This window comes from Corythoichthys intestinalis, chromosome 17 (genome assembly GCF_030265065.1).
Source record: "Corythoichthys intestinalis isolate RoL2023-P3 chromosome 17, ASM3026506v1, whole genome shotgun sequence".
Lineage (NCBI taxonomy): Eukaryota > Metazoa > Chordata > Actinopteri > Syngnathiformes > Syngnathidae > Corythoichthys > Corythoichthys intestinalis.
The window spans coordinates 30800876-30828659 of NC_080411.1; the positions used below are offsets into that span (position 1 = coordinate 30800876).

The 27784-nt window shown below is 38.9% G+C and overlaps 2 protein-coding genes across 5 annotated transcripts; one reads left to right on the forward strand and one right to left on the reverse strand.

Annotated features, from left to right (window-relative positions):
* Positions 1-17745, reverse strand: lman2la (lectin, mannose-binding 2-like a). 3 transcript variants are annotated; one of them, XM_057818623.1, is made up of 9 exons: positions 17430-17745; positions 17112-17230; positions 15442-15559; positions 15278-15360; positions 14685-14717; positions 14381-14542; positions 13727-13841; positions 9129-9199; positions 1-9064 (listed from the first exon to the last, which is right to left on the reverse strand). In XM_057818623.1, the coding sequence occupies exons 1-9, from the start codon at positions 17629-17631 to the stop codon at positions 9041-9043; spliced, it is 927 nt and encodes a 308-aa protein (XP_057674606.1). In that variant the 5' UTR covers positions 17632-17745; the 3' UTR covers positions 1-9040. The 3 variants fall into 3 exon arrangements, with proteins under 3 accessions (XP_057674606.1, XP_057674604.1, XP_057674605.1); XM_057818621.1 differs by having other exon boundaries at positions 9129-9251; positions 17430-17737; XM_057818622.1 differs by lacking the exon at positions 14685-14717 and having other exon boundaries at positions 9129-9251; positions 17430-17744.
* Positions 17215-27499, forward strand: mtfp1 (mitochondrial fission process 1). 2 transcript variants are annotated; one of them, XM_057818626.1, is made up of 5 exons: positions 17215-17363; positions 18531-18637; positions 22984-23111; positions 23618-23850; positions 25940-27499. In XM_057818626.1, exons 2-5 carry the CDS (start codon positions 18568-18570, stop codon positions 26004-26006), a joined length of 498 nt encoding a protein of 165 aa, XP_057674609.1. In that variant the 5' UTR covers positions 17215-17363; positions 18531-18567; the 3' UTR covers positions 26007-27499. The 2 variants fall into 2 exon arrangements, with proteins under 2 accessions (XP_057674609.1, XP_057674608.1); XM_057818625.1 differs by lacking the exon at positions 17215-17363 and having other exon boundaries at positions 18323-18637.
* The last annotated feature ends 285 nt before the right edge of the window (positions 27500-27784 follow it).

Here is a 27784-nt window from a genome sequence, read left to right on the forward strand (position 1 = left end):
AAAAAAGAAAAAAAAAAACAACTGTTTTATGCTGCCCCCCACTTCCTGTCAAGTGGGCACCAGTACTAGCAATATAACTCTCAGTACTGTGGCACTGCACCGTACTGTAATCTTTGTGTTCTATTAGTTTTTTTCCCCCCCAAACAATGCTACAGCAACAATGTACGTATTTAAACAGAGGGTCTTTAGTAATTGTTTTCAGATCATGTGCATTTACTCCCCTCAGTTGGAGAAAATAACAGTTAACCTTGCTTCTCTCAACCACTAACATAATTAAGTTGCTAGGAAGATGTACCGGTAAATTGTGGTTTACATTGGATTGATATTTCGGTGGGTTTATTATTGTTCCGTCCATCCCTTTGGTATATTATTGCGTTTAAACAGTGACTTTCTTTTTCCATATTTAAACATATTCACAGAATATTTAACTGCTGCCTTTCATACTTAGACATACAGTTTTGTATAGTGCATAATGGAAGCTCTCCATGGAAGATAGAAATGGATTTAATAGAGGCGCAGTGGTTGGATTGGTTTTGTTTCTCTTTAAAGACCTTTTTATGTTGCTTTCTGCCCCACCCCCTCAAAAAAGTGAAAAAGGGGGTAGAAAAGCACTGACTAAAGGATAATATTGCTTTCTGGGGTTTAAGTAATACGTCTGCTGTGATGTGTGGGTCATCATTTGTATTTTATTTTTTTAATAAAATTAAACATCTACACTTGACTTTTTTTTCTGTGTCTTTTTGAACTGGGGTGTCTAAATCTATTAAATTACTCAGCCAATGCCATTACTATTCAAATGTTTTCTCTTTAATGAGGTAATGTATATTTTGGATGCATAGAGTATGAAAATCCATACTACACACTATGAGGGAAAAAATAAGGAATTTTAAATATCAAAACTAGGTGTCCTAGCCATTATATATATAATGTAAAGTATTTCATTAAGATGGTCTCCTTTACAACACACCAAAGTTTATGGATTCAACAGGGTTAAATGCATAGCAAAAATTGTGGACGTAAACAAGCCAATAAAAACATCTCACATCACAAACACTACAATCAACCACTCTTCCATATATTTCTGTAGCTTTATGCAAGTTCAATCATTCATTTTATGTATCGCTTATCCTCATGAAGGCCGCAGGGTGCTGTAGCATATCCCAGATGACTCTGGAAAAGGGGGCGCACTGACAAACTTTCCCACATCTACAAACAATTTGACATTCTGGTAGTGTTTCTTGTAAAATTTACAGGATAAAAGGGATATTTCAAGAGTGTAATTGTTTCTAAAATTGAATTTATTAAAAATATTACTTCAGAGTTGGTATCTCCATTAGGCACCGTTAAAAACATTAGAGTTCCCACTGGTAAACCATTTGGCTTTTTTCCCCTAAAAGGGTGTAAACAAATCTTGGGACTGTTACGACATGCCCAGGATTTCTAGCAAACCTGACTACAGTCTTTGAATTCATAAAAGGTCTTTACTCTTTATGTCAATATTTCACTATGACAGACTGGAATTATTCATCACAAATATTCTGTAACTACAACCCGAATGAAGAAAGTCAAAACACTCTTTATATAATATCACTGAAAACATCTGAGGGCTCCTGAAATGTGACAGATCGCTTCCCCCTATCATTTTCCGCGACTTTGGAAGACCTCCTATAGTTTGAGAGATTATTTGTGTTAAAAAAAATACCCATAATATCCTTTTATAAGTAGCAGTAGTTTTTACTTGGCCCTACAAACAGCCGGATTCTCATTATATGTGGCCTACTGCATCAAATTTAAATATTAAATATGGAAATTTTAAACGCTTCTGTTAGGATCTATACAGTCACTGATTTCAGATCTGCTTGTTTGCAGAGCGATATGACTTGCAAAAGTGATCGCAATCAAATCACAAACCACATGGATGACATGAACTTCTGCCAATTCACACTCATTTTGACTACTTATTTTTTTATCAGAAACTCGAAAATAGAATTCAATGACCGGTGCCCTTTAACGGGCAATTACAATTAATAACAGGGTGACCAGCAATTTGAGGGACACATGCAAAATATTCATGCACAAATTATGACAACCTAAATCCGGATTCTTTTCTCAAGCTTTTTTATAACTCTATAACCACAGGTATGATCAGAAATAACAAACTAGCTGTCCACTGCAGTGTCCACTATCTGAAAGGATTAAATATGATCAGAAAAATGACATTTCTTACCAAATATAGTAAGTTCTTGTGCACAAAATCTAACCATTTATTACACAAATTGTATTAGCATTTAGCACACGTCTAAGCCATATTACTGTAATTTTCGCACTATAAGGCGCACCTGAATATAAGCCACCACCAACCAAATTTGGCATGAAAACGGCATTTATTCATAGATAAGCCGCACTGGACTAGAGCTGTCCCGACTAGTCGACATAGTCGACGTCATCGATGACGTAAATCCGTCGACGAGCACAACATCCCGTCGATGGTTAATGAAGGGTTAAAAAAATATGCGTGTAAGTTCAGAATGTCGGATGCTCTGTATGCAAGCTGGGAAAGCAGCACAAAGCCAAAAATAGCGCACCAGAGTGTCCAAAACATTGACTTATTTCAAAGAAACAAAGGAGGGTACACTCTTCTGTCCTGTCTCTTCAATGCTTTGGCTGCACGTCGGCCGTGAATAAACACCTCAAGCGCCGTCACCCATTTTGTCTTTTTTTTTTTTTTCATTTTTTGTACACCAGAGGGTGCTGTCGCCTTGATAAACAATAATGTTTCATTGACAATGGGCCTATAAGTACTATTAGTATTGTTCTTAATGCTAATTGAAAGGTTTATTTCATGTTATGGTTTATTTTATGGTATAGAAAATTATATAAGGTTAAAAGGTCATAAATATATACAGTATATACAGTGATTGCACTCAAGGGAGAGATTGTCAATGATAAGGTAATAAATTAAGGTAAAGGCAATTCATATAGGCAATTCATTGATATATAAATAAGGTTTAAAAGGAAAAAGGTAAAAAGTTTTTGTTAATTTCTAATTGTGTTGTTTTATTTGTGTGCACCGTAGCTCTTACAGTGTGTTTACATCAAGGATGGAATAAAAGTTGTAAACCATCAGTTTAAGAGACCATCTTTTCAATCAGGATGCTACACTAGTTAATTCTATCAGCATTTGAACTCATGGTTTATTTGTGATTTATTATTGTTATTTACGTATTTATTTGTACTTTAATAAATCATTTAAGTGTTCCAATATGTTTTTTGTGAATTGATAAGCGTCAACAAAAATTTCATTGCTAAATTAGTAAAAAAAAAAAAAAAAAAAATTATTAGATTAGTCGACTAATCGTAAAAATAGTCGGCTGACTAATCGGGAGAAAATTAGTCGTTTGGGACAGCCCTACACTGGACTATAAGCCGCAGCTGTCCTCACTATTATGGTATATTTACACCAAAAGATATTAACCGGAAACACTTTAGCAGCATCATAAGACTGTCATAAGACCAAATGACCCACCATGAAGCTTTGAACCAATTGGCTGCAAAGCGTCATTGCTTCAAGAAACTTCATTTGTCCATCACTACTCCCTTGGGGGAGACAGTCAACCTCTGCTGCCACCTGCTGTCAGCGCTGTTGTTGTCCAAAATGCCTCCTAGCATGCATTGCAGCGCTATAGGTGTAAATAACAATCAAAATTCATGTTCTGTGCTAATTATTTCTTAAGTTACTGCTCCAGTTTTATTAATTGCTAGTTATGGTATTTGGTAACACTTTATTTGACAGTGGCGCCATAAGACTATCATTAGACAATCATAACTATGACATGACACTGTTATGAGCATTAATGAATGCTTGTAACAGATGTCATTTATGTCATGTTATCCAGGAAATTATCTCACTTTTGAATGGATGTAAAAGATCCAAGCTGGACATAGATTGAGTTAGTGACATAAATTACCGGATGACACTTAATGGCATCTGTCATAAGCATCCAGAAATGCCCATGATAGTTTCATGTCATAATTATGGATGTTATCTTATGACGCCGCTGTCAAATAAAGTGTTACCTATTAACCCCAATGAATAAAAAATAAGACGCACTGGACTATAAACCGCAGAATTCAAAATGAAGGAAAAAAGTAGCGGCTAATAGTCCAAAAATTACGGTACATTGTGTCATGTCATTTTGCTCTATGCCACTAGAGAGCTGTATGTGTCATGTGACTCAGTTGACCTGGGGTCAGGTTTGTAAAATTTATAATCAAGGGTAATCCAGAGGTGTTGCATAGAGAGAGGGTTTTTTTTTTCTCTTAATTTGTGCCACTGTGGTATGTGTTGATGTACCCGGTGCCAATGTTCAGATTTTATTTTCCGTTTTGTTTTTTTGACACGTGTTATGAGTAAAAGTTATTTATCGCTGCTGACTGTAAATGCCTGGAAATGTAAATAGACCTGTATGAGATAAATTGGACTCTTGTTTTGCTATGCCGAGCACACAGGGCGCCCGTCTCAAGTAAATCTTCCGCTAAGCAACCATTTCGTATATGACACATTGGAAGAAACCTATCATCAAATGTTTAGCCCCTTAAAACACCTTAGTTTTATTATTTGCTACATTGCCATGATGACTGGGTGATACTAATGACACTAAAGGCACTTCATAGTAATATTGACCCTTCATCAGTATATTGCGATTATATTTTCATTATATTACGCGTTTTCTCTCAAAATGCATTCCTTTATTCAGTTTTAAAGGAAATCCTTTAAAATTAGACAAAGAAATTTCAACAGTTTAGAGCTGATTTTTCCGAACAACTTGGTACCACCCTTGCTAAAATAGATTAATCAGCTTCCGTGTTATTCAAATTTTACTTATGCAGAAAAAGATTCACTGATTTGAATCACAGTGGTATAAAAAAAAGTATCTGAACCTTTTGGAATTTCTTACATTTCTGCATATAATAACAATCAAATGTGATCTGATCTTTGTCAAAATCACACAGATGAAAATAAAGTATCTGCTTTAACTGAAACCACACAAATATATAGGTTATCATATATGATCTTTATTCCGGAATCTCACAGTGGCTCCATAGCACACACACACCAACAAAGAGAAAAAAGAATACCGTACATACGGAGACATAATAATAAAGTGACTCGAAAGAAAAAAAGAAAACAAAACAGAACAACAAGGAAGCACTGGCTATCAGTGCACAACAAACAGGCTTTTGTGCCAATGGCGCCACAGGCTCGAACTAAATCTAAAGCTCATTGTAGGGTCTGTTAAATTCATTAAAATATTATTTCCAGACTCATTTAGCCGACACATGAAGCTGTACATCAATTTTCTTAAAAGCGCTTTAAAGGTGGGTAATCCAGAGCTAACAAATAATTGACTGGCGCTGTACCATCTAGGCACACGCAGTAACAGCCTCAGGGCATCATTGTAGGCTACATTTAGCCTCTGCATGGATTTAGCTGTGTACCTTGACCACAGGTGAGCAGTGTAAAACGGTATGCAGTATGCGTTAAACAGCGAGGTCTTAAGGTGGGGGGAGCACATAAAAAATCTTCTTTTAAGCATATTTGCCTGTGCATAAAGTTTACAACATTGACGATGAATATCCCTGTCATCCGACAAGTCTTCAGATATGAAGTGGCCGAGGTATTTAGCTTCATTGCAAATATTCATAGCTATTTTGCCAAGAAAGAACTGAGGAAATATAGTTGCCCTATCTTCTTTAGAACGGACAATCATGATATTACTTTTCTTTACTTTACTTAATTCACTTTTCATATTTCAATGAGGATTGCATGCAAACAATGACAGAAGGGGGGAAAATAAGTAAGTGAACCCTCTGCCTAAGGAGACTTAAGGCCCAAGTACACCAGATGCATGATCGTTGCGGTTCCGGTCCGGTTCAGTGTTGACTGCGTGCCACGCAGTACGTCAAAAACAGGCAAATCATACCGACTGCGGTCCGCCAACACCGTCCCCTCGTGAGCTCTCGCGTGATCGCGCGCGATAATGTGCCATTTAAAACAACGACAAACACACGGAGTCTGTACACATGAGAGAAGCAGAGAGAGAGCACATTTTTTCCCTTGCATATTGATATTGTAACGTTTGCTAAGCGGAAGTTTGGCCGCGTTGTTTTTTTCTATGAAGAGTCAAGTGAAATGTAGGAAAGAAAGAGAAACGTCTTGAATAGACCACCAGGTCGAAACTTGTGGGTGTCTCTTTATTCTCTTTCGTACTTTTCCCCCTCGACTCTGTATACAAACCGGCATTGTGTGTGTGCCGGGCACGAGAATTTCTGCAGTGGAACCACTTCCAGATACGCTGCTTTTTTTTTTTTCCCGCTCAAAGTTGTCAGCACATCGTGTGTTTGATATCATTGCCAGAAAAACACACATAATAGGACACCTTGCAGCTTCACTTTTAATGCTGTCCTTATAATAACGATCTGCTGCATCGTATATTACTTTGTGACTTTCCAGGTTCCACCTCCATGATGAAGCGCTCATCATCCATTTTCGCTCGTGTTTAAACCGTGATTAGGCACCTGGGCTTTTGACGTCAGGCCCAGCTCCGCCCATTTTGTCGGATGCGTGTCCGGCAACAATAGAAAATAGCCTATAACATCCGGCGGGCATGTGGCACGCCGGAGTTGGTTCGCAGTCAATCCGGAGCACTGACGCGGCCGGTATACGTTGAACAATAGGATATAATGGGAACGGATTGGCTGCGGCGCCATTATTTACCGGAGTCGGACTGGAAACGCAACGATCACGCATCTGGTGTACTTGGGCCCTTAGAGGGCAATTGAAACCAATTTTTACCAAACAATTTAAGTCACGTGTGTGCCCAATTACTGATGAGTGGTTTAAAGCTGCCCTGCCCACTATAAAACACACACCTGGTTAGAATTGTCTTGATGATAAGCATTGTTTGATGTGCATCATGGCTCGGTCAAAAGGGCTGTCTGTAGACCTGCGATCAAGGATTGTTGATTTGTATAAAGCTGGGAAAGGATACGAAACCATGTCTAAAAGTCTGGATGGTCATCAATCGACAGTTAGAGAAGCTGTCTTCAAATGGAGAGTTTGGCACTGTTGCTTCTCTCCCAAGGAGCGACCGTCCACCAAAGACGATGCCAAGACTTCAGCGCAGAATACTCATAGTGGTAAGAAAATAAGGTATAAAAAAGAACCCACGAGTGTCTGCTAAAGACATATCTCTGTGCGAACATATGTTAAACCATGGCCAAGACTGGTGTTCATGGGATGACTCCACGGAGGCAGCCACTGCTTTCTAAAAAAAAAACATTGTTGCTCATTTAATGTTCACAAAAAGGCGCTTGGACACTCCACAGAAGTTTTGGTAAAATATTTTGTGGACTGATGAAACCAAAGTTGAATTGTTTGGGAGTAACACACAACATCATGTGTGGAAGAAAAATGGAACAGCTCACCAACATCAACACCTCATTTCATCGAGGGAGCATCATGATTTCGGGCCGTTTCGCTGCCTCAGGGCCTGGACAACTGGCAATTATTGATGGAAGACTGAATTCAAAAGTTTATCAGGATGTTTTGCAGGAAAACCTAAGGCCATCTGTAGGACGGTTGAAGCTCAAAAGAGGATGGATGCTGCAACAAGACAATGATCCAAAACACGGAAGTAAATCAACTTCAGAATGGTTTCAGAAGAACAAAATACACGTTCTGGAGTGGCCAAGTCAAAGTTAGTTAAAGCAGACACTGTTTTTTCATCTGTGTGATTTTGACAAAGATCAGATCACATTTGATGGTGATTTTATGCAGAAATGTGAGAAATTGCAAAAGGTTCAGAGACTTTTTCATACCCCTGTAACATAGGGAAACATTTTGTGATCAGTTCACTATCATTAAAAATGCAATATCTTGAAGACTGAGCACATATTTTTGGACAAAACTTTCAGGAGATTTCAACAGCTTTTACATGTGATACGCCATCACCATTGTTTTGATCAACCCTTGCAAAACTCTTGCAAATTAGGTCGATAAGCAAATCGACAATGAGACACAATAAAGCTACCGGTAAACTAATCGCACCTGAAGCAGTTAGCAGGTGGGAGACCATCAAAGTTTTTTTTATTTTTGAATTCTTCCACAAAGTAAACGTTCACGACTCATGTACGTGTTATTAGGATGGACATGATGCCTATTGTTGATTGTAACGGTATATTATCTTTTCTAAGTGTAAATGACAGGTTCGCTTTTAAGGATGCAATATGAAAAGCATTCAATATTGAGGTAATCATATTTTCTAACATCATATCTACCCTCTATAATGAAATTTGACGGGGTCAATCACAGACCAAATTTTAAAAAGAGAAAGATTTCAGTGAAATGTTTGAAAGAAAAAACCCTAGCCCTTCACGTCATGCTCGCAAAATTCCTCGAATTCCTACCTTACGAAACAATGAAAATGCAGAATTTTCGAGACCGAATTTCTCTCACCGTTCCTTTCGCTAACAGTCGAATCAAAGAAAACTTCTCTGTTCTTTTTTCTAACTCCCTGGGTTTTGTCTTGTATTCTTATTCATCTTTTTTTTCTTACCCTAAAGTCTTTTCTCAACAATATTTTAAATTCTTATGGCATCTAGAGTCGCGTATGGTAGCTTTATGCATTGGAATGCGAGGTGTTCCTTGGGAAAAAAAAACAAAAAAACTTTCAGGACCTCTAGTCAACAGTGGAAAAAGTTTAAAAGTTCGATGTGACTCAGAAGGTCGAGTCCTGTGTCAGGAATCAGATCCTACTCCATGAAAAAAATTCTCAAAACACATCATTTGACAGCAGCAGTGTGAACTCAGTGCAGTTAATGTCGCTCCTCCAACCCATATCCACCAACCACTCGCCTCTTCAGTAGAAGCGCTTGCGACGGCTCTCATTCCAGTGACCATAGAGTAGTAGACCGACAACCACCAGGAAGATGCAGCCCAGCATGGAGAAGAGAACTGTGAAGAAAATAGCCAGTCCGCTCATTCCCTCCTGAGTCTGAGCCACTGTAGGAGAGAAGAGAGGTCAGATGGAGGCAAAGAAATACACTTGTGTGCGTGTGTCTGTTACATCTGAGAAGCTCCATGTTATCCACGCTGGGTATTGTGATTTCCTCCTCCTGTTCTTCCTCTTCTTGTTTACTACGCAACACCGTCAGTTGGTAGAGTTTCAGAGAGATGATGTCATGGTTGTCTATTGATTCAAGTTATAGGAAAGTTCATTACAGCCCAAGTGAATAACCAATACAAAGTAATGTAATATATAGAGATCCCTTGCCAATTTGTGCTATGAAATTTGCAGTTTAGTTATTTGCGGATATTTTAGGTACTGTGTAAGGCTCCCTTGACAACTGTGCATTGTGTCATCTTCATCGAAGTGCACAGGTGTTTCTTCATCATTGTTATGGCTGCAGCTATCGATTATTTAAAGTGCGTACGACAGGATAAAAAAAGTATTAAATAGCATTATTATGTGTATTAGAATCATATTTTGAGACGATTTGTCTATATACAACAATTTGGCAAAGCACTGATGACGAGAAATTAGTCTTTTGATCCGTCGTTTAGCCATGCCTACCATTATAGGGCTCTAGCGTCCCCAACAGGTCGATGACGTCGGCAGGATAATGATTTCATTTGATTTACAGTTCAACCCACTGAGGGGGAATTATTCAGAACGAGTAAAATGCGACGAAGAGGGCCGCAAAATGTCATTGTTTCAGTCTCTCTACTCCAATATTTTACAGGACATTATTTTTGTCGAAGTACTTTTTCCCCAATTGCTAAATAAATGGTATAGTCATGACAAATAAGTCTTGTGCTAAATGGAATATAAAATAATAAAAATGCATTTATTCAGTACGACATGGCAAAATTACTCCATAATGGTCAAAACTGTCGACTTCACCTTTACTGTCGCACCTCCCGAACGATATTTTATGCCACCGTAGTTAGTCAGGCTTTTGTCATCTCCCTGCCCCGGCTTCGGAGAATGTAAACAAACCAAGAGGCGTGACAGCTAGCCGACATGCTAACCTGAACCGAGTGACAGCTCACTTATTTTCGCTTTTCGAAGTGAAAAAAATCACACAAAACTAGCCTGGATCATATCACACGGTGGCGGGGTTGTTGATTGGCGTTGCCGATCGGCAAACCGCCCGGCGGCGAGCAAGTTACAGCTCGTTCCTCTGCTACGGACAGGAGAGCTCGCTGGGGAAGCAGTTGGACAGTACCACCGGACAAACCAGCCGACGTCTGAGGAGCGCGTGGCTGCCACATGGTCACCACGAATATGGCGTAAAATAATGCTTTACTACACTGTGAAGACATTAACAGAAAGCGGCTTGCAGTTGTTTTGCAGCTAACATGGCAGGATATGTCTGAAGAACTTCTCTACATGTCAGTCCATTATCAAACGTAAGTAAATAGTCCATCATTTAAAGAAAGTTTGTAGTGTTTACTTTGTAATCGCTGTATTCGCAGCCATTTTTAACACAATGTTGCAATTTCGATGAGGTTGAAAATTTGACAGAACACCAGGCACACTAAGAGGGCAATAAGCCACCAGTCGTCGGCTGAGTGCCATTCAGGACAATCAGCCACAAAATGCAAGCCACCTCCGTATTAAAACATTTGCCATGATCTCAGTATTTGACATAATACAAAATACAATGTTTACGGACTTCCTCGAAAGTTCTATGGTCCCACAGTAGTAGGGCTTGTTTTGGCCAATATCCGTGGTGAATGGGAACCTTTTGAAACCCAAAAAGGCTCACACACCTCTCCCTCGTGCAGCAACAATTTTCTGCAGCCGTTTGGCTGGCGTGATGCGAAAAATAAACAAATTAATCTGCAAAATCAGCTGAATCGGCAGTCCATCTGCATGCTATAAAGCAATGCTTTATTGTGAGATGCTGACCCAGGTGACGTCACATTCGCATTCGTCCTAAACCCGAGACTGAAGCCGGAAGTCGCTCATTTTCATGGCGCGGGATTCAAAAATTGAATATATAAAATGATCGCTTCCACACACATCCAAGCGGTCCATTTCATTCAGGAGCATATGACACTGCGTGAAATATGAAATAAACATGCTTTTTGGTGTCATACACACTTTAAGTAATGACTAATGTATTGATTGGTTAGTTAGAATAATCAAGTCATCAGATTACAATCATTAATGTGTTGCAGAATACATTTTAGAAGATGTAAGACAAAGGGAAAAGTGTTAATGCTTCCGATAACATTTATGATTGCACTTTCAAAAGAGCATTAGATGCGAATACAAAATAAAATACCTTAGTGTTTCTTCAAACGAAGTACAATTGCACTTTCATTTACAATAGCAATAAACGCATTTAAAAATAAATTATTATACCTGAGCTTAGCCTCAAACGGTATATATATATATATATATATATATATATATATATATATATATATATATATAAAGAAAAAAAAAACTAAATGCGGATCAAAGTACAACAAGAGAACAATTGGCTAACTTGCATAGCAAAAGTCAGCTAGCTTAAATCCTATAAAATACTAAAGTTTTTTTTTTTTTTTTAATTTAATTTTATAAAGCTCTTAACAAATCGTTCAAATACATAGTGCCACAAAAAACTGCTAAATATACTTCTAAACTAAATGACAAATACATAAACATATTAGCTCTAACAAAAACGTATCTTTTGTTGGTTCCAACAGGGAGCAGCTGGATTCAGCCATGTTAGATGAGTTATGTTATAGTCATCGTTGCCACTACAGGGCAGTATATCCACCTAAATCAATAAGGCTAAATGCCAACACTTTCAAAATAAACCATTACAACGCCACTCTAATCAAACGAATCCTTGAAGCAGCAAAATTTGACTCGAAGCTTTTTTTCTTAATCGAATTACTTGAGTTAATCGATTAAGAGCAAAACCCTTTTATTAAAAAATGTTAAGATATATGCATGTATACATGTACAAATCATTGTTTTCTTCTCTATATAAAGTATATGGGTTGGCAGCGCCTTGCATGGCAGCAGCACCATTGGTGTGTGAATGTGTGCGTGAAAGGGTAAATGTGTGCTAATGTAAAAAAGTGCTTTAAACACATGTAATTAATTGTAAATGCGCTATATACAGTGCTGCTCGAAAGTTTGTGAACCCCACAGCGATGGTCAAATTTTTTGTAAAAAAAACTAAAATAACCTTATTAAATGTTAAGTTATACCCAAATCCACAATACTGACATTCCAAATAATGGACTGAAACAAAAGAAATAGTTATATTGTCATTCTTTATTTAACAAAAGTGGTTGATTTAAGAAAAACTCAGATATCATGTGTGCAAAAGTATGTGAACCCCTTCAGTTAATAGGATATTGCGCCTCCTTTTGCAGAGATTACCTCAACCAAACGGTTTCTGTAGTGACTAATCAGCCTCTCACATCTACTTTGGGGGATTTTTGCCCATTCTTCCTTGCAGAACGCAGTCAGTTGAGAGAGGTTTGATGGGCGTCTGGCATGAACTGCTCGCTTCAGGTCCCGCCACAGCATTTCAATGGGATTTAGGTCAGGACTTTGACTGGGCCAGTCCAGAACACGAATCTTCTTCTTTTTCAGCCATTCCTTGGTTGTATTGCTGGAATGCTTTGGATCATTATCATGTTGCATGATCCACCTTCTGCCAAGCTTTAACTTCAAAACAGATGGCGTCAGGTTATGTTCTAGGATTTGACAATATTCCTCAGAATTCATGATTCCCTGGACTATGTGGAGTTGTCCAGGTCCTGAGGATGAAAAGCAAGCCCAGATCTTGACATTCCCACCTCCATGCTTCACTGTTGGGAGAAGGTTCTTTTGGTGGTATGCAGTGTTGACTTTTCGCCAGACATGGCGGTTTTGGTTGTGACCAAACAGTTCAATTTTGCACCTACATCAGTTGATGAAAACTCTTTTTAATTTAGTCTCGACAACACAACTGTTAAAAAAACAAAAAAAAACTACTGAATTGATTGATTAGGAAATCAGGTTGAAATAATAGAAAATTCCAAAATGTTGAGGGGGTTCACAAACTTTTGAGCAGCACTCTAAGTACTCTCTATTTACCATTTACAAAAAAAAATGTAAATGTAAAAATTTTAGGTAAATAGGCTTTGCCTCTACTTCGCATATTTTCGATTTTCGCGGGGCGGGGGCGGTGGGGTTTAATATTAACCGCAAAAAACGAGGGACCACTGTGATCAGTTTGCGCCAAAACTACGGAGTGCTACAGTCAAAATGTTTGGTACAATGCTGCCATCTGTTGCTGAAATCGATAAACTACACTAGCTTCTCAATTCATTACACCTTAGATGGGCTACCTAAACTACAATTCATACGGCGGTATTCTAAACCTTTAAACAACAGATGTTTGAATGCAAATGATGCATTAACACGTAGAGAGTATTACAATACTAAAATAAATGCTGTATATTTATTTATCAGTTGTTGAAGAACAAATATTTCTGCATTTTACTGAGCAGTTTTGACAGTCTAACAGACATACTAATCAAATTGGCATTAAATTGGAATTGTTCACTTGGCCCTGCAATGTAAATTCAGCTTGATTACTGGTATTTGCAGAACCAACCAATCTTGTGAGTGCCTCTGAGTTAATTGGTGTTTGCAAAGTGTTTTACCTGAAAGGTCTCCTGTAATTGCTGTTGCACCAAAATAAAAGCCTTTCGGGAGCCGCACTCCAGGCAAATCCAGGCAGTCCCTCCACTCGTGTTGACCGTCAATGTCAATCATCACCTGACATACACAGGGCGGCAGTAAACCACAATCACGAGTCAAAAATTAAATGGTGTATTTCGACGTTACTGCAAACAACAACAGACATTGTTCAATTAATCAGCATTAATTCTACATGAATACAGGCCAAAACCACAGAAGTATCACCACAGGTACCTGATGAAAATTCACTGGATATTACTAGAATGCAAAATTTGGACCTGGTACGAACAATATAAAGAGCTTGTTGTTGTGTGTGTGCCACATGCGGCCGTCAAATTGAACACTTGCAAAATCAGTCGCAGATTTTACAAATCGTTTAATTTCTCTTTCAAATCTACATAAATGAGATGTATGATGTTCAGCACTTAAACTGTTCAACTGTATTGAGCTCACTTCAGTTGTTTCCAACATATTTGCTTTTAAAATGATGTAATTTTTGGGGGGACACGCTTTATTACCAAATTGTTTTGGTTGTCCAACATCACTTTTTGGCTACAAACCACAAAGCCAGATAATTTAATAACAGTTTAAGGATAATAACAAGGAATGTGCCTCACCGTCAGCCTGCGGCGGACATATCGGATGAAGAGGAATGTGTCGTGCTTCAGGTTGCGCACCATGCCGTTGCAGCCCCCCAGCTCGGTAGGCCGGCCGTCCCGTTCGTGGTCGTAGCTAATGGTGCCGTTGCCCACCATGGCGAGAACGAAGGGGAATATCCTCTTGTTTTTGGTAAGAAGAAAAAGACGCATAGATTAAAGGACTTCAGTCACTATTTTCATTGTTACCATATTGTATTGTTTATTATCACGTTTGCCGTAAGCAATAACACCTTACACACATGCACATTCAAATGATGGTTACCTGTGTGCTTGGAGTGTATCTCTTCTTTTGTGCCTGTTCCCACGTGAGTGCACAAAGGAAGACAAAAGACAGCCCCTTTAAAGAATACTGTACTAGTACTACTACAAATGTAGTCCTTTACGAGGGGCAGTGATCTGTCGCGAATAGCTATACTTGTAGTTAATTTCCCTCTAAAATTGTTTCGAAAGGCTAATTAATGAAAATGTAATTATTTTAAATACAAAGTGAATACAGAACAAACTATGGTCCCAAAATGCTTACTCATTTACCATATTCCATGAAAAAATAAAGCTCTTAAAAATTACTACGGCAGCAAGTAATGATTTGAGACACGAGGTAACATCCAAAGTCAAGTTGACACTGCGGTTCCTTGGCACCAATATACGGTATGTACTGTGTGTACTATCTATAAGACAGGGCTTTAGTTTCATCTTATAACATCAAGTTATTCAGTGGAAAGAAGAACAGAGAACGAGATCAAGCAAGCAACCTAAAACAGGCGAATTTGCAAAATACTGAACTGCGGATAGGTATAGTATTACAATGCTGCTAAGCCCATTGTGACTATCGACGACAAAAACAGGTGAGTGTACCTCTAACTGTTTCTCCTCATTGGGATATGTGTCCACAAAAACTCCCAATCCAGTGAAGTTATCCTTATTCCCAAATACAGGACCTGTGTGTGATGATTATTAAAAAAGGGGCGTAAAGTATTATAAAGCGTATGTTTGAAAAGAGCACTTCCAATAATATTTACCTTTCTGCATGCGCTCCTTAGTGTACCAAATTGCCAAACCATCACCATTGAGGTTCTTCTTTCCTTTTCCGTGAATCTTGAAGTGTACCTGCATTTCCCAGTCGCTCAGATGACAAGGCTTGAAGGGGAATGCATAAAAAAAATCAAGTCATGCTAAGGTTCTATTCCCCAAGAAAAATCAGGTAACCTTATGCAGACAATGGTGAACCCAACCTTTTTTGCACCATGGTCTGGTGTGAAATGGGCCTTTTTTTCCACTGACTGGCAATGTCTGGCAGAAAATGACCGTAAATATAAAAGAACTCGATGGGGCTAAAAACGAACATTAAGTGCAGGGAAAATGTGACTCGCCATACATTGAATCAACCTTTTATAACAGTGGCCTCTCCTAAAACCTGACAGCAAATATCGTTGGTCGCAAGCATAATGAGTTATCTCCAATCGTGAAAGGTTTCTTGGCTTTAGCAATACGGTTCGCCATGAGGTATGATGCTCTCAGCGCATTCGATTTTGTTTCCTCGTTTGCTAGCTTTTAGCCACATATTATGCAGAATGGACTTGGAATTAGGCTCCTCTTTTGGCTCAGCAGGTGGCCTTTTCCCCGTAAAAAAAAAATGTCCAAAGACGTCGCCGCCCACAGCACACAGCCAACAGCAGCTAACGTTACTGTTTACATTGAGTGACGCTGGGCTGCAAACACCCCAGCACGGGCGGCAAACCACTAGAGGGCGACACACACATCTCGACTTGATTTAGTATAGATGTTTCAAGAGGCACGGGCCAGATTGCGGTTGTTAACAAATTATTCATTATTTCTCTGCGGCCCGGTACCAAAAGCGCCGCGGACCAGTACCGGTTGGGGATTACTGCAATACAGTTACTAAAAGCAGTGTAAATGTCATGAACTGAGTTTAATCACTTAAGAATGTGAAGATTGCTATGCACATGAGCAAATCCTAAAGTAATAAGCATTAGTGTGATACTGCAGGCTGAAAGCCGCCCTGTTCTGTCTGACTTGTAGCCCACGGCAACAATAAGTCCGTAATAATCAGCCCTGATACTAAAAATAAAAATATCTGGCTCTGAGAATCGATAGATACTCATGCTACATAACTACCAAGTTTTAAGGTTTACAAATGATGGAAGAGTAAAACTTCAAAGTGTCCACAAGAAGAAGAAGAACAACAACTTATCTTCAAGCCGGTAAAAGCTTATGTGCAATTTGAATACTTTAGATGTAGTAGATGCCGGCATTCAGAATGATTTCTTCAAGCCATGGCAGCAGCACAAAAAGCATCCTGGGATAAGGCTGTTGTTCGTCTTGCTAGTGTTGCATCCTCCAAAATCAGTGCAAATAGGCTGACAAGTAGGATCCATTATGAGTGCGTGAAAGGAGCATCCTCAAAGGTTTAATGGTCTTGTGACACAATTGGCATTTAAATGCAGACTCGGAGTGAGCACACCCTGAATTGGGACACTGTGTTTACATCTTTATTATAAAATATGTTATTACAAGGAGTACCACTACTACAGCTCCTCCTGCTAAAAGATATTTTCATTTGCATCTTTGTTTGCTGGATTGATTTTTTCTTTGGATACTTTTATTTGATCACTTCATCATTTTTACTTGTAGGCGTACTATTCTTCTGTTTCCATTACAGTATACTCACAAGTCGACTCCATACCGCCCCCTGTCTGCTCTGCATGTCAGGTGTGAGTCGCACCTGTTCAGTGGTTACCATAGCATCGCCCATCAGTTCCCAGTGGGAGGAACTTGAAAATCCCACAGCTAAAAAGCACAAACACGCTCAAATTATAACAAAGTTGCATTTGGACGGCTCATCATGTTTTTTCCCCAGCTAAAAGCCATGAGGAATGTCAAGGTTGGTGTCAATTGAAGTTGGGCGCTAGATAACTTCGAAGTAAGTAAACATGAAGTTTTATTATTCCAGAATATTCTACTCATTGAATGGAAGGGTATACGGTACCTTGATAGGGCTTGGTCAGGGAATACTCCCGTTTCAAGAATTCCTCCATTTCGTGGTCATCGTCGCCGGAACAGTGTCCGATAGTGAAAATGCAAATGACAAAGGAAAACAATAGATTCAAAGACGTCATATTACGCGGGGGAAATAAAATGGATTTTGATTTAGAGTCCCGCCAGTATCTGCTACGGCTGACGGCGGCCATAGTAAGTTAAGTCAAACATCATCGCACCGCCCCCATATACAGCTAACGTCTTTACTATTGGTTCTGAGGATTGCACGTATCACTCTAATTGGACAATTTGGCCGTCAACCACAATACAAATGTTCCATTGGTTTAGTTTTAATATAAATGACAAAATGCGCATTGAGCTATATTTTTGTGATATTTAGATAGCGTAAGGAATGAATAAATATTAATGTTTTAAATTTGTCATCATTTAATTATTTTGAAACATTGTTCCCAGTGGACCGTTGGACAGATTCCATCTGTTGTACAAAACATCTGTTTACAGTGCTTAATGTGCAACATTTCTAAACGAGAACGTGCACTATTTTAATTCTGCAACACGTTTACACCGACTTAATATTTTATTAACCTGGCAATTGTTTACTTTAACGTTGGATTACCTGCCATTCTTCGACAATCATATCCTCACTTAGAGAGAGAGAGAGAGAGAGAGAGAGAGAGAGAGAGAGAGAGAGAGAGAGAGAGAGAGAGAGAGAGAGAGAGAGAGAGAGAAAAAAACATCAATTCATATTCAATACCACTTTATTCTGATCAGTCTGATCAGTTCATTAATTATATAGAGGAAAATATTTATATACCAGTATGGACGAACCCTGATAATACACCATAGCCCGATCTGAAATTTGTACCCAAAACCTTTTTGACTGTGAGGAATACATGCCAAGCCAATGAATTGACTCCTGATAGTACTTCTGGTTCTTGATAGTTTTCTCGTAAAACCTATCCCGAATGTCGGGTTGTTCCGTTCGGGACTCTCATCATCAAATCGGATGCTGCACGGAAGCGAAGCTCCCCCCTTTCGATGATCCCTCGGGTTGACTGTCGGTTTACTACTTCTTGTTCACTGTGCATAGGAGGGGATGGAGTAAATCACACCGGCAGGAGTGAAGCATGGAGCCCACGGACGAAAAAACGAGCAAAGCGGTCGACGTCTACCGCGACACATGGGTCCGCTTCCTAGGTGTGTAACGTCTGTTTTTCCACTCATTCTTTAAACAAACACGGGAATGCGTTGAGAGAACAGGGTGACCCTGGAGCGCGCTGCTAGGTTGCTAACTTGGCAGCTAGCTTGCTTTGGCGAACAGCTGTGTGTGTGGAAATGTCTATTTATAGTAAATCCGACAAGGGCATTTTGTAGCACACACATGTAACAAACACATTTTTTAACATTTGCCACTTTATCTTAGATTTTGTAGTTGAGGAGGGTAAAGCTCATGACTTTGCTGTGTTAGCTGCTGCTCAGTCAAACTAAAGTAGTTGAGCAAGTTGAGACAGTGATTTACAAGCACTTTGCGTCATAAACTCTAGACTAGAGCGTGAATCACTTTTGTTTTGTGTACTTGTGTGTTGCACTGCGAGGCGCTGTTATTGGGATGATCTTCGCTCATACGCGCGCCCGCACACACCCACACCCACAAATCAAATACTCTCTCATTCGGTTTTTTTCTGCTTATCAACACCAGTGAAACGCTTTTACGCACTCCAGTTAAATAGCAATCGCGAAAGATAGAGGTGGGCAGGGGTGGCACTAGGTTTTAAGAACATGGGGGACTTAGCCCCCCCACAGTGGCGCCACCAGGGGATGGCCATGGGTGGCCACGGCCACCCCTATAAATTGGTTGGCCATCCCACTGGCGACCTGGCTTGCCAATATAGCGTTAGATAGTTGTAGCATCAGTTATGCATTTCATCCCAAATTAATGCATTTATTGTGTTTTGTTAAATGTAGGGCTGTCAAATTTATCGTGTTAACGGGCGGTAATTAATTTTTGTAATTAATCACGTGAAATTATTTATCGCAATTAATGCATTTGAGGTATGACTCACGCATTGCCGCAAACAGCCTACAATGGCGCCATTTTACTTATATACAGAGATAAGAGGCAGTGTCAAGTGAGTGGAGTAGATACAAACATTCATTGGGGCTGTGCTTTTAATTGGCAAAAGCTTTGTCATCTCTCCCACAAAAACTATAAATATTGTGGGAGGCGACGTGGGGAAGAATGACAGGAGTTGATTTTTTTCTTAACACCCTGTAGTGTACCCAACGCAGAGAAGATATAGCATTTGCAGCCACTACACACAGTCATGTTTGCGCCACTTCCCATCATGTATTTGGGCAGAACAGTTAAGTCGCTAAAGTATAATTTACTGAAAGCTCAACAAATACACTAGATGGCAATATTTAGTCACAATATACAAAATCACATTTATCCTTTAAGAATTACAAGTCTTTCTATCCGTGGATCCCTTTCACAGAAAGAATTTTAATCATGTTAATACCATCTCGTTGATTTATTGTTATAATAAACAAATACAATACTTATGTACAGTATGTTGAATATATATATCCGTCTTGTCTTATCTTTCCATTCCAAAAATAATTTACAGAAAAAGATGGCATATTTTAGAGATGGTTTGAATTGTGATTAATTACGATTAATTAATTTTTAAGCTGTGATTAACTCGATTAAAAATTGTAATCGTTTGACAGCCCTAGTTAAATGGACACCTTATGCCTAATATAAACTGTACATAACACAATAAAACAGAATTGTTGTGGAACTCAAAATGTTGACTGGACAGTTATGGACTAGTATGCACATAATATAATGAAAACCTGAAATTATGGCTTTTAGTTTTGGCCACCCCAAGATTTTAAGTGGCCCCCTTCTGGCCACCCCTATGAAACATTTCTGGAGGCGCCACTGGCCCCCCAGGAGATGTAACTTTCAAATGCTGTGAGAAATTTAGACTTTTGGTTTTTCCTGTTGTACTGAACCCACACCGAACCGTGACCCCCGTACCAAGGTACGTATTGAACAGTGACGTGTGTATCGTCACCCCCATAGATATATTTTTCCAATATGCAGGTGAGGTTCTGAATCTCCTGCCTTTCCTGTCTTTGCTCTAGCTGTTTTAAAAAAACATCACACAGGGCTCATGGATACGTAATTCAAGAAAAATGTAAAGTGAAATGAAAATTGATTATTTTAGTAATATTAATATATGGCGGAAAACACTCAGGTGACTTGAAGTTCTGCTCTGAGACCCTCAACTTTCAAAATTGTCCGAAATGCATGTGAGATACATCATTGGAAAGCTTAAAATCTCAATTTTCTGGGGGAACAAAAATTTTGAACAGGAAGGCATTAAAAAAAAAAAAAAAAATGTAAACAGCAAAACCCTAATTGGAGGCGAGAGTACGCGAGAGCAGAATTAAAGACGCGACGATTTTAACAAGATATTATAACGTACTTACCTTGTTTCGATCCAAAAACTCCATGAAGCATGTATCACCGAGTGTCAAGACACAGCTGTGAATGGCCACAGCTGGATTTTTTGGGGGATTTATGGGTGAAACATGGTAATACAACAAGGGTCACTACGCAGAAATCGCAGACAACAAGGAGTGGTTGAGATTTTCTTTTTCATATAGTCACCCTGTTTAATGTTATTTCTCCCCCCAAATTTTTTTTTTGGAGCGATTATTTATCCTGTAACATATCGGGAAAATGCGACAGTAGAACATTAATGAGCATTAGAGCACAGTCGATATTTCACAAAACGAGCAGCAAAAGCAAAATGAACAGGAAAGACGGGATGAGATGACAAGTTTAGGGAAAATAAACGGTGTTCTGCCAAAATGTGCTACACCGGCAAAACGTCCACAACAGGCGAATTTGACACCCAAAGTACTGACAAACGCTTTCAGCTTGTTTTGTTTAGATGCATACAGACACAACATATCAAAGATGCCTTAAGAAAATACTTGAACGTCATAATATCAAATAAGGGTGGTTTAAAATTGAATTGAATTAGAATTAGAATTGGAGTAACCTTTTAGTGTTTGTCTAGTGACCATGACAATCTAAGTCATCACCCCGAGCCTCCATTGCGCGCATAAAACATTTTGCCTTCCGTAGGTCAAACATGCACTAAATGTTATACAATTTCAAAATTATGGCAATATTTTATGTGTTTCTATTAACATATTTTAGTAAAAGAGAACATTCATTCATTCATTCATTTTCCATGTCACTTTTCCTCACGAGGGTCGCATAGGTGCTGGAGCCTATCCCAGCTCACTACGGGCAGTGGACACCCTGAACTCGTTGCCAGCAAATCGCAGGGCACAAGGAGACATACAACCATTCACGCACACACTCATACCTACGGACAATTTAGAGTGTTCAATCAGCCTACCATGCATGTTTTTGGGATGTGGGAGGAAACCCACGCAGGCACGGGGAGAACATGCAAACTCCACACAGGAAGGCCGAAGCCCGGGATTGAACCCTTGATCTCAGAACTGTGAGGCAGACGTGCTAACCACGAAAAGAGAACAATTGTGGCTTATTAGAGCCTGTAAGTCTTTAAGTCCGAGGTTCCCTTTATAAAAAAAAAATAAAAAAAACACTCACACAATGTATAACGAGTCATTTGAAAGCTAGCTAAGCGCACTATATGAAATACGTAGGTGAGAAACCCAATGCTATTTGTGTTCTTTGCCAATTAGAGCCCATCAAAACTGTTTTTGATCCAAAATGACTGTCATCTTGTCCTGCAAAGTGTGCATGTTCTTGTCCTGCAAAGTGTGCATGTTAGCAAATTTGAAGCCAAGTTATTCATTGCCAATCAGATTATTCATATTGGGTGAAAATTACCGACCTAATTTTTATTTACCGTGCGATTAATGACTTATTGCATATTGGGACACTTATAACTATTTTTGAATTTGCCAATTATGTTACAAAAGATTTCAACTGAAAAACATCCGCTAAAATGATGCATGTTTGTCAATAGGTCCTCAAACAATTGCCAAAAATATTGAGGTTCTGTATTCTGTTGGTTCCACAAGAAATACTGGATTAGCAAAAATTTTAACCTTGAGCTGTTCATTTAATTTTTTTTTTTTTTTTTTTTTTTTGAATGGGTCATTCACGTTTTGAATAACTTGATATAGTTTAAGAGTACTTTTTATGTTTTTTTTCCCCTAAAAACATTTTTACATTTTCAATGCATTTATTATAAGTAATAGTAATAGAATTTATTACCTCCATGAAAAATTTCAGTTATGTAACCGATTCAAGCAAAATAGAGGCTGCTCGCATGGCGTGTGCCTGTCAATGCAGTCCTGCTTAAATAAACAATTCATGCAATGCAAATCAAACAGGAAATTCAGGATCTTCCTAAATTAAAGGAAACTGCAATGATATTATAGAAACAAAAAAGATGACAGGAATAAAGTTAAGAGTCATTCATCAAAACACAGCCTTTGTTGACTCTCACTCCCTTATTCCCCAGGTTATGCCAATGAGGTCGGGGAAGCCTTCCGCCCCCTGGTCCCAGTGAGCTTGGTGTGGAGCAGTTACGCAGTGGCTACTGCTTACGTCACCGCTGATGCCGTGGACAAAGGGAAGAAAGCTGCTGTGGTGAGTAAAGGTGGATATATGGGATGCTGTTGGCATTCTCAACTGTCAAATAAATGAAACAAGCGAACCACACTTATTAATAGGACTGGTGAAACCAACACATTGCTAAGTCTTAATCATAATGTTCAGTCCAACTTTCTTACTTGGATAAGTTTAAAAACATTTAACAAAAAGGAAAGCCCACATATTCTACAAAACATATGGACATGTTGTGCTGTTAATGCTGTTAGATTTATTCCTGCCCCTTTATTTTATTATAATAATTATTGTAGTTTTTATCTTTATTATAAGAGGATTATAGTGACGCTATCTGATTCTTGGTGATAGATGGGGAAAAGTGTAACACAACTGGAAATATAAGAAAAACAATGAGCCCAAAAAATGGGAAAGAAAGAAATATGCACCACAATGGCATTTACATGCAGCAAACATTACCTGTAGCTTCCACTAACCGCTTTCTTCGACTGTATTCATAATTTCATGTGATTGTTCATCTGCGTGTTAAGGGGCACGGGGATGAGCCAGGGCAGACGACGCGGGTGGCAGCGGCGGTGGTGGACACGTTCGTTTGGCAGGCCCTGGCCTCCATCATCATCCCCGGTTTTACCATCAACCGCGTGTGCGCCGCCACGCTGCACCTGCTGGGCCGCACCACTAAATTGCCCCTGCCTGTGCGCAAGTGGACCACTACGGCGATCGGCCTCTCAACCATCCCTTTCATCATCACCCCTATTGATAGGTAATGTTGTTGTTGTACTGTATTTTTGATACACTACCGTTAAGTTGTCTGGTGTCACGGAGAATTTTAATTTTTTTTAACAACAAAAGCTTGAAAGCTTGGGATGTCTAAACCTAACCTTCCATAAATGTTTTACATTATGTGTTTTATAACCTTTGCTGGTTAGCAACACAATTATCATTGAAAGTGCCCAGAAAGTCCTTTTTTAAGTTATATTAGTTGGTCCTTTTTGCTTTCTGCTTTTGCTGTCTGCAAACAGCTAAAGTCTCATTAACATGTGGCTGACTGGATCAGATTTGAATATGTAATGTTTAAATGTAAACTCTTTGCTGTGATTGCAAAAAGCAAAAAGGTGTTTCTGTGGGCAACTATTTATACTAAGACATTTGTGTGGCTATTTCTGAATGGGTGTGTAAGAGAAGGGCCAACCGCCAATGTGGAAAAATGAATCCCTAGAAGTGTTTTAAATGCTTGCTGTATCAGAAATTGCCACTGGAAGCTTGCATCGAAATTTGAATCGAATCAAGGCCCTCTTTGTAATGTTGGCAAATATAATATCATTGTCTGTAGAATCGATATGTTATCATGAAATCGGTGGTTCAAAACTCCAAAAATGGGCCAGACAAAAGTATTGGCACCCTCAGCCTAATACTTGGTAGCACAACCTTTAGACAAAGTAACTCTGAGCAACCGCTTCCGGTATCCATCAATGAGTTTCTTACAACGCTCTGCTGGAATTTTAGACAATTCTTCATTGGCCAACTGCTCCAGGTGTCTAAGATTTGAAGGGTGCCTTCTCCAAATGGCCATTTTCAGATCTCTCCACAGGATTCTGGTCTGGACTCATTGTTGGCCACTTTAGAAGTCTCCAGTGCTTTCTCTCAAACCATTTTCTAGTGCTTTTTGAAGTGTGATTTGGGTCATTGTCCTGCTGGAAGACCCATGACCTCACAGGGAGACCCAGCTTTCTCACACTGGGCCCTACATTATGCTGCAAAATTTGTTGGTAGTCTTCAGACTTCATAATGCCATGCACACGGTTAAGCAGTCCAGTGCAAGAGATAGCAAAGCAACCCCAAAACATCAGAAAACCTCCGCCATGTTTGACTGTGTGGTCCATGTTCTTTTCTTTGAAGGGCTCGTTTTTTTCCCTGTAAACTCTATGTTGATGCCTTTTCCCAAAAAGCTCTACTTTTTTCTCATCTGACCAGAGAACATTCTTCCAAAACGTTTTTGCCTTTTTCAGGTAAGTTTTAGCAAACTCCAGCCTTGCTTTTTTATGTCTCTTGGTCAGAAGTGGGGTCTTCCTGGGTATCCTACCGTAGATTCCCTTTTCATTCAGACGCCGACGGATCGTATGGGTTGACACTGTTGTACCCTCGGACTGCAGGATAGCTTGAATTTGTTTGGATGTTAGTCGAGGCTCTTTATCCACCATCCGCACAATCTTTCGTTGGAATCTCTCGTCAACTTTTCTTTTCCGTCCACATCTCGGGAGGTTAGCCACAGTACCATGGGCTTTACACTTATTGATGACACTGCGCACGGTAGACAGAGGAACATTCAGGTCTTTGGAGATGGACTTGTAGCCTTGAGATATCCCATGCTTCCTCACAATTTTGCTTCTCAAGTCCTCAGACAGTTCTTTGGTCTTCTTTCTTTTCCCCATGCTCAATCTGGTACACACAAGGACACAGGACAGAGGCTGAGTCGGCTTTAATCCATTTAACTGGCTGCAAGTGTGATTTAGTTATTGCTACCACCTGTTATGTGCCACAGGTAAGTAACAGGTGATGTTAATTACACAAATTAGAGAAGCATCACGTGATTTTTCAAAGGGTGCCAATACTTTTGTCCAGCCCATTTTTGGAGTTTTCTTTAAAATGATAATGTCCCCCCCCCCAATTCTCTTTCGTGTTTTTTCATTGCAAGCAAAATAAATGAAAATATTACTACCAAAGCATTGTAATTGCAATCATTTTTTGGGAGAAATTGACCATTATCTGACAATTGCAGGGGTGCCAATACTTATGGCCAGCACTGTACATCATATAACGCTTTTCTGATCGAACTTTCTATGAAATTGCAGGTCTGTTGACTATCTGCTGGATTCTAGCCTTCGGAAAGTCTATGGTCATGGTGAGAAGCAGGAATAACGAGGGACGAGGAAACAAAGATTGCATGGAGCCATACAGAAAAGGGATTTTGTTGTAAATCTGAACTTTGTACTGTACATTACACTATGCAGGCGTGTTGCTGTACAAATATAACTATTAAGTCAACATTCTATTATTACACGGCAGGGATGCACTTTGCTGTAAGCATGCATAAAGCGAGGTACAACACATACAGATTTTTGAGTAATTTGTGCATTTTCCTTTACTGCTACAAGTCAGAAAAAGCTTTTTTTTTTTTTTTAAAGTATTTTTGAAATATCAGTATCCGCTGCTGTGAGTTTTGGTAAGAGTTCTTGGGTTAATCCTTCTGACTTTTTCATATCTGAAAGATTACCCTTCATTACTGCCTTATGCTATGGGTATGTTACTTTTCTCTGTATGTCGTCTGTGTGTGCCGCCTTTTCCAGGTCAATTATGGTACAATTACAAACAATCACGTGCAAGTAAACCACATATTGAACAGTAAGAACATTGTTTTTTCTTTTGTGCTTTTAAAATAAATACTCGTCATGTATCACATTTTAGAAATCTGTATGATTGTACCTCGCCTTAAGCCATACCATACATTGTGGTTCTGCTATGATCAAATGTGCCACAATAGTTGACTACCTTGTTTCTCAGAATTTAGATCAGCTGGAAAAAATGCGGAAAGTACTTACGCAAAAGCAGAAAAAATGTAAATGTACTTGGTTATTCAAGTCCAAAAGTAAAAATATATAATATAATACAGCACATACTGTATAAATATATATATATATAGCAGTGGTACTTTTCACCTTATCCTCTTATGCACTTTGATTGTACCTATGGGAGCCATTGTGTTTTGGGAAATGCGAACACTATTTGAACTCCATTTTGCAATATAGTACTGTGAATGTGTAAATTTTACATGTACTCTATTCCTCACTTTGATCTAATATGTTACCATCTCCAAGCACAACTTCACTGTTTGCAATGTAGAAATACTTGAATAGAGGTACTATGAGCTGCATAAGGGAATAGCTGTAATTTTACTACAAGATGCAGTTCATACAATATTGGGCATATTAGACTTTCTGTACCAGTGCGCGTACTTCATGTCAGAAATAAATATGCTCAGTTCTACATTTAGTTACATATTTTGGAAGTAAAGGGTGAAAAGCAGTGAGGAAAAAAATGGCCGAAATGCTCTATATTCATGTTTGGTGTTAACATTTCAGATTAAACATGTTGTGTAGCATGTAATTGTTGTCACAAAATACTTGTATTTTTGTATTGTAATGGGATGTTTGGATTTGGGACGATTTATAGTAATTCCTGTATTTTTATCTAATTTCAACACCGCTTATCCCTGTCAGGGTCGCGGGGTGCTGGCTCTAACATTAAAACCCCACTTGTCACAGTGAACATTCACCCAGTGGGTCACTGTTTGCGACACTGGAGAAAAAAAAAGTGCAACTTCTGAAATAAATAATACAATAATTGACATGCTGTGCAGTTTTGTTTTGTAATCGTATTTAGTGTAAAAGAGGTGTTATCAAAACGTTTGGGCTAGGACAATAAGGAATTTAAATGTACTGATTTAGAAATGTTAAAGCATTTCATTACCCGTTACTGAAAAATACGCAGGCTTATTAGAGTAAAGTGTCACTGTTTGAATTGGACTTTGCATATCAAGTCAATCATAGAATATCAGTTCATTTACAATTAAAAAGAATATTGCAATATAAATCAGAAAGTGAAATGGTCAGAAGTTAGTCCATGTTGTTGTTGTTGTT

Bases quoted from the DNA above. Each gene is read 5' to 3' on its own strand.
- lman2la (XM_057818621.1), bottom strand. From the start codon at position 17,631: ATGGCCGCCGTCAGCCGTAGCAGATACTGGCGGGACTCTAAATCAAAA. The intron at 15,560-17,111 runs GTGAGTATACTG...TTCCCCTTCAAG, and splicing joins GGGCGGTATGGAGTCGACTT to CCTTGTCATCTGAGCGACTG. The intron at 13,842-14,380 runs GTGAGGCACATT...TGTGTATGTCAG, and splicing joins ATGTCCGCCGCAGGCTGACG to GTGATGATTGACATTGACGG.
- mtfp1 (XM_057818626.1), top strand. From the start codon at position 18,568: ATGGAGCCCACGGACGAAAAAACGAGCAAAGCGGTCGACGTCTACCGC. The intron at 23,112-23,617 runs GTGAGTAAAGGT...CTGCGTGTTAAG, and splicing joins AAGGGAAGAAAGCTGCTGTG to GGGCACGGGGATGAGCCAGG. The intron at 23,851-25,939 runs GTAATGTTGTTG...ATGAAATTGCAG, and splicing joins ATCATCACCCCTATTGATAG to GTCTGTTGACTATCTGCTGG.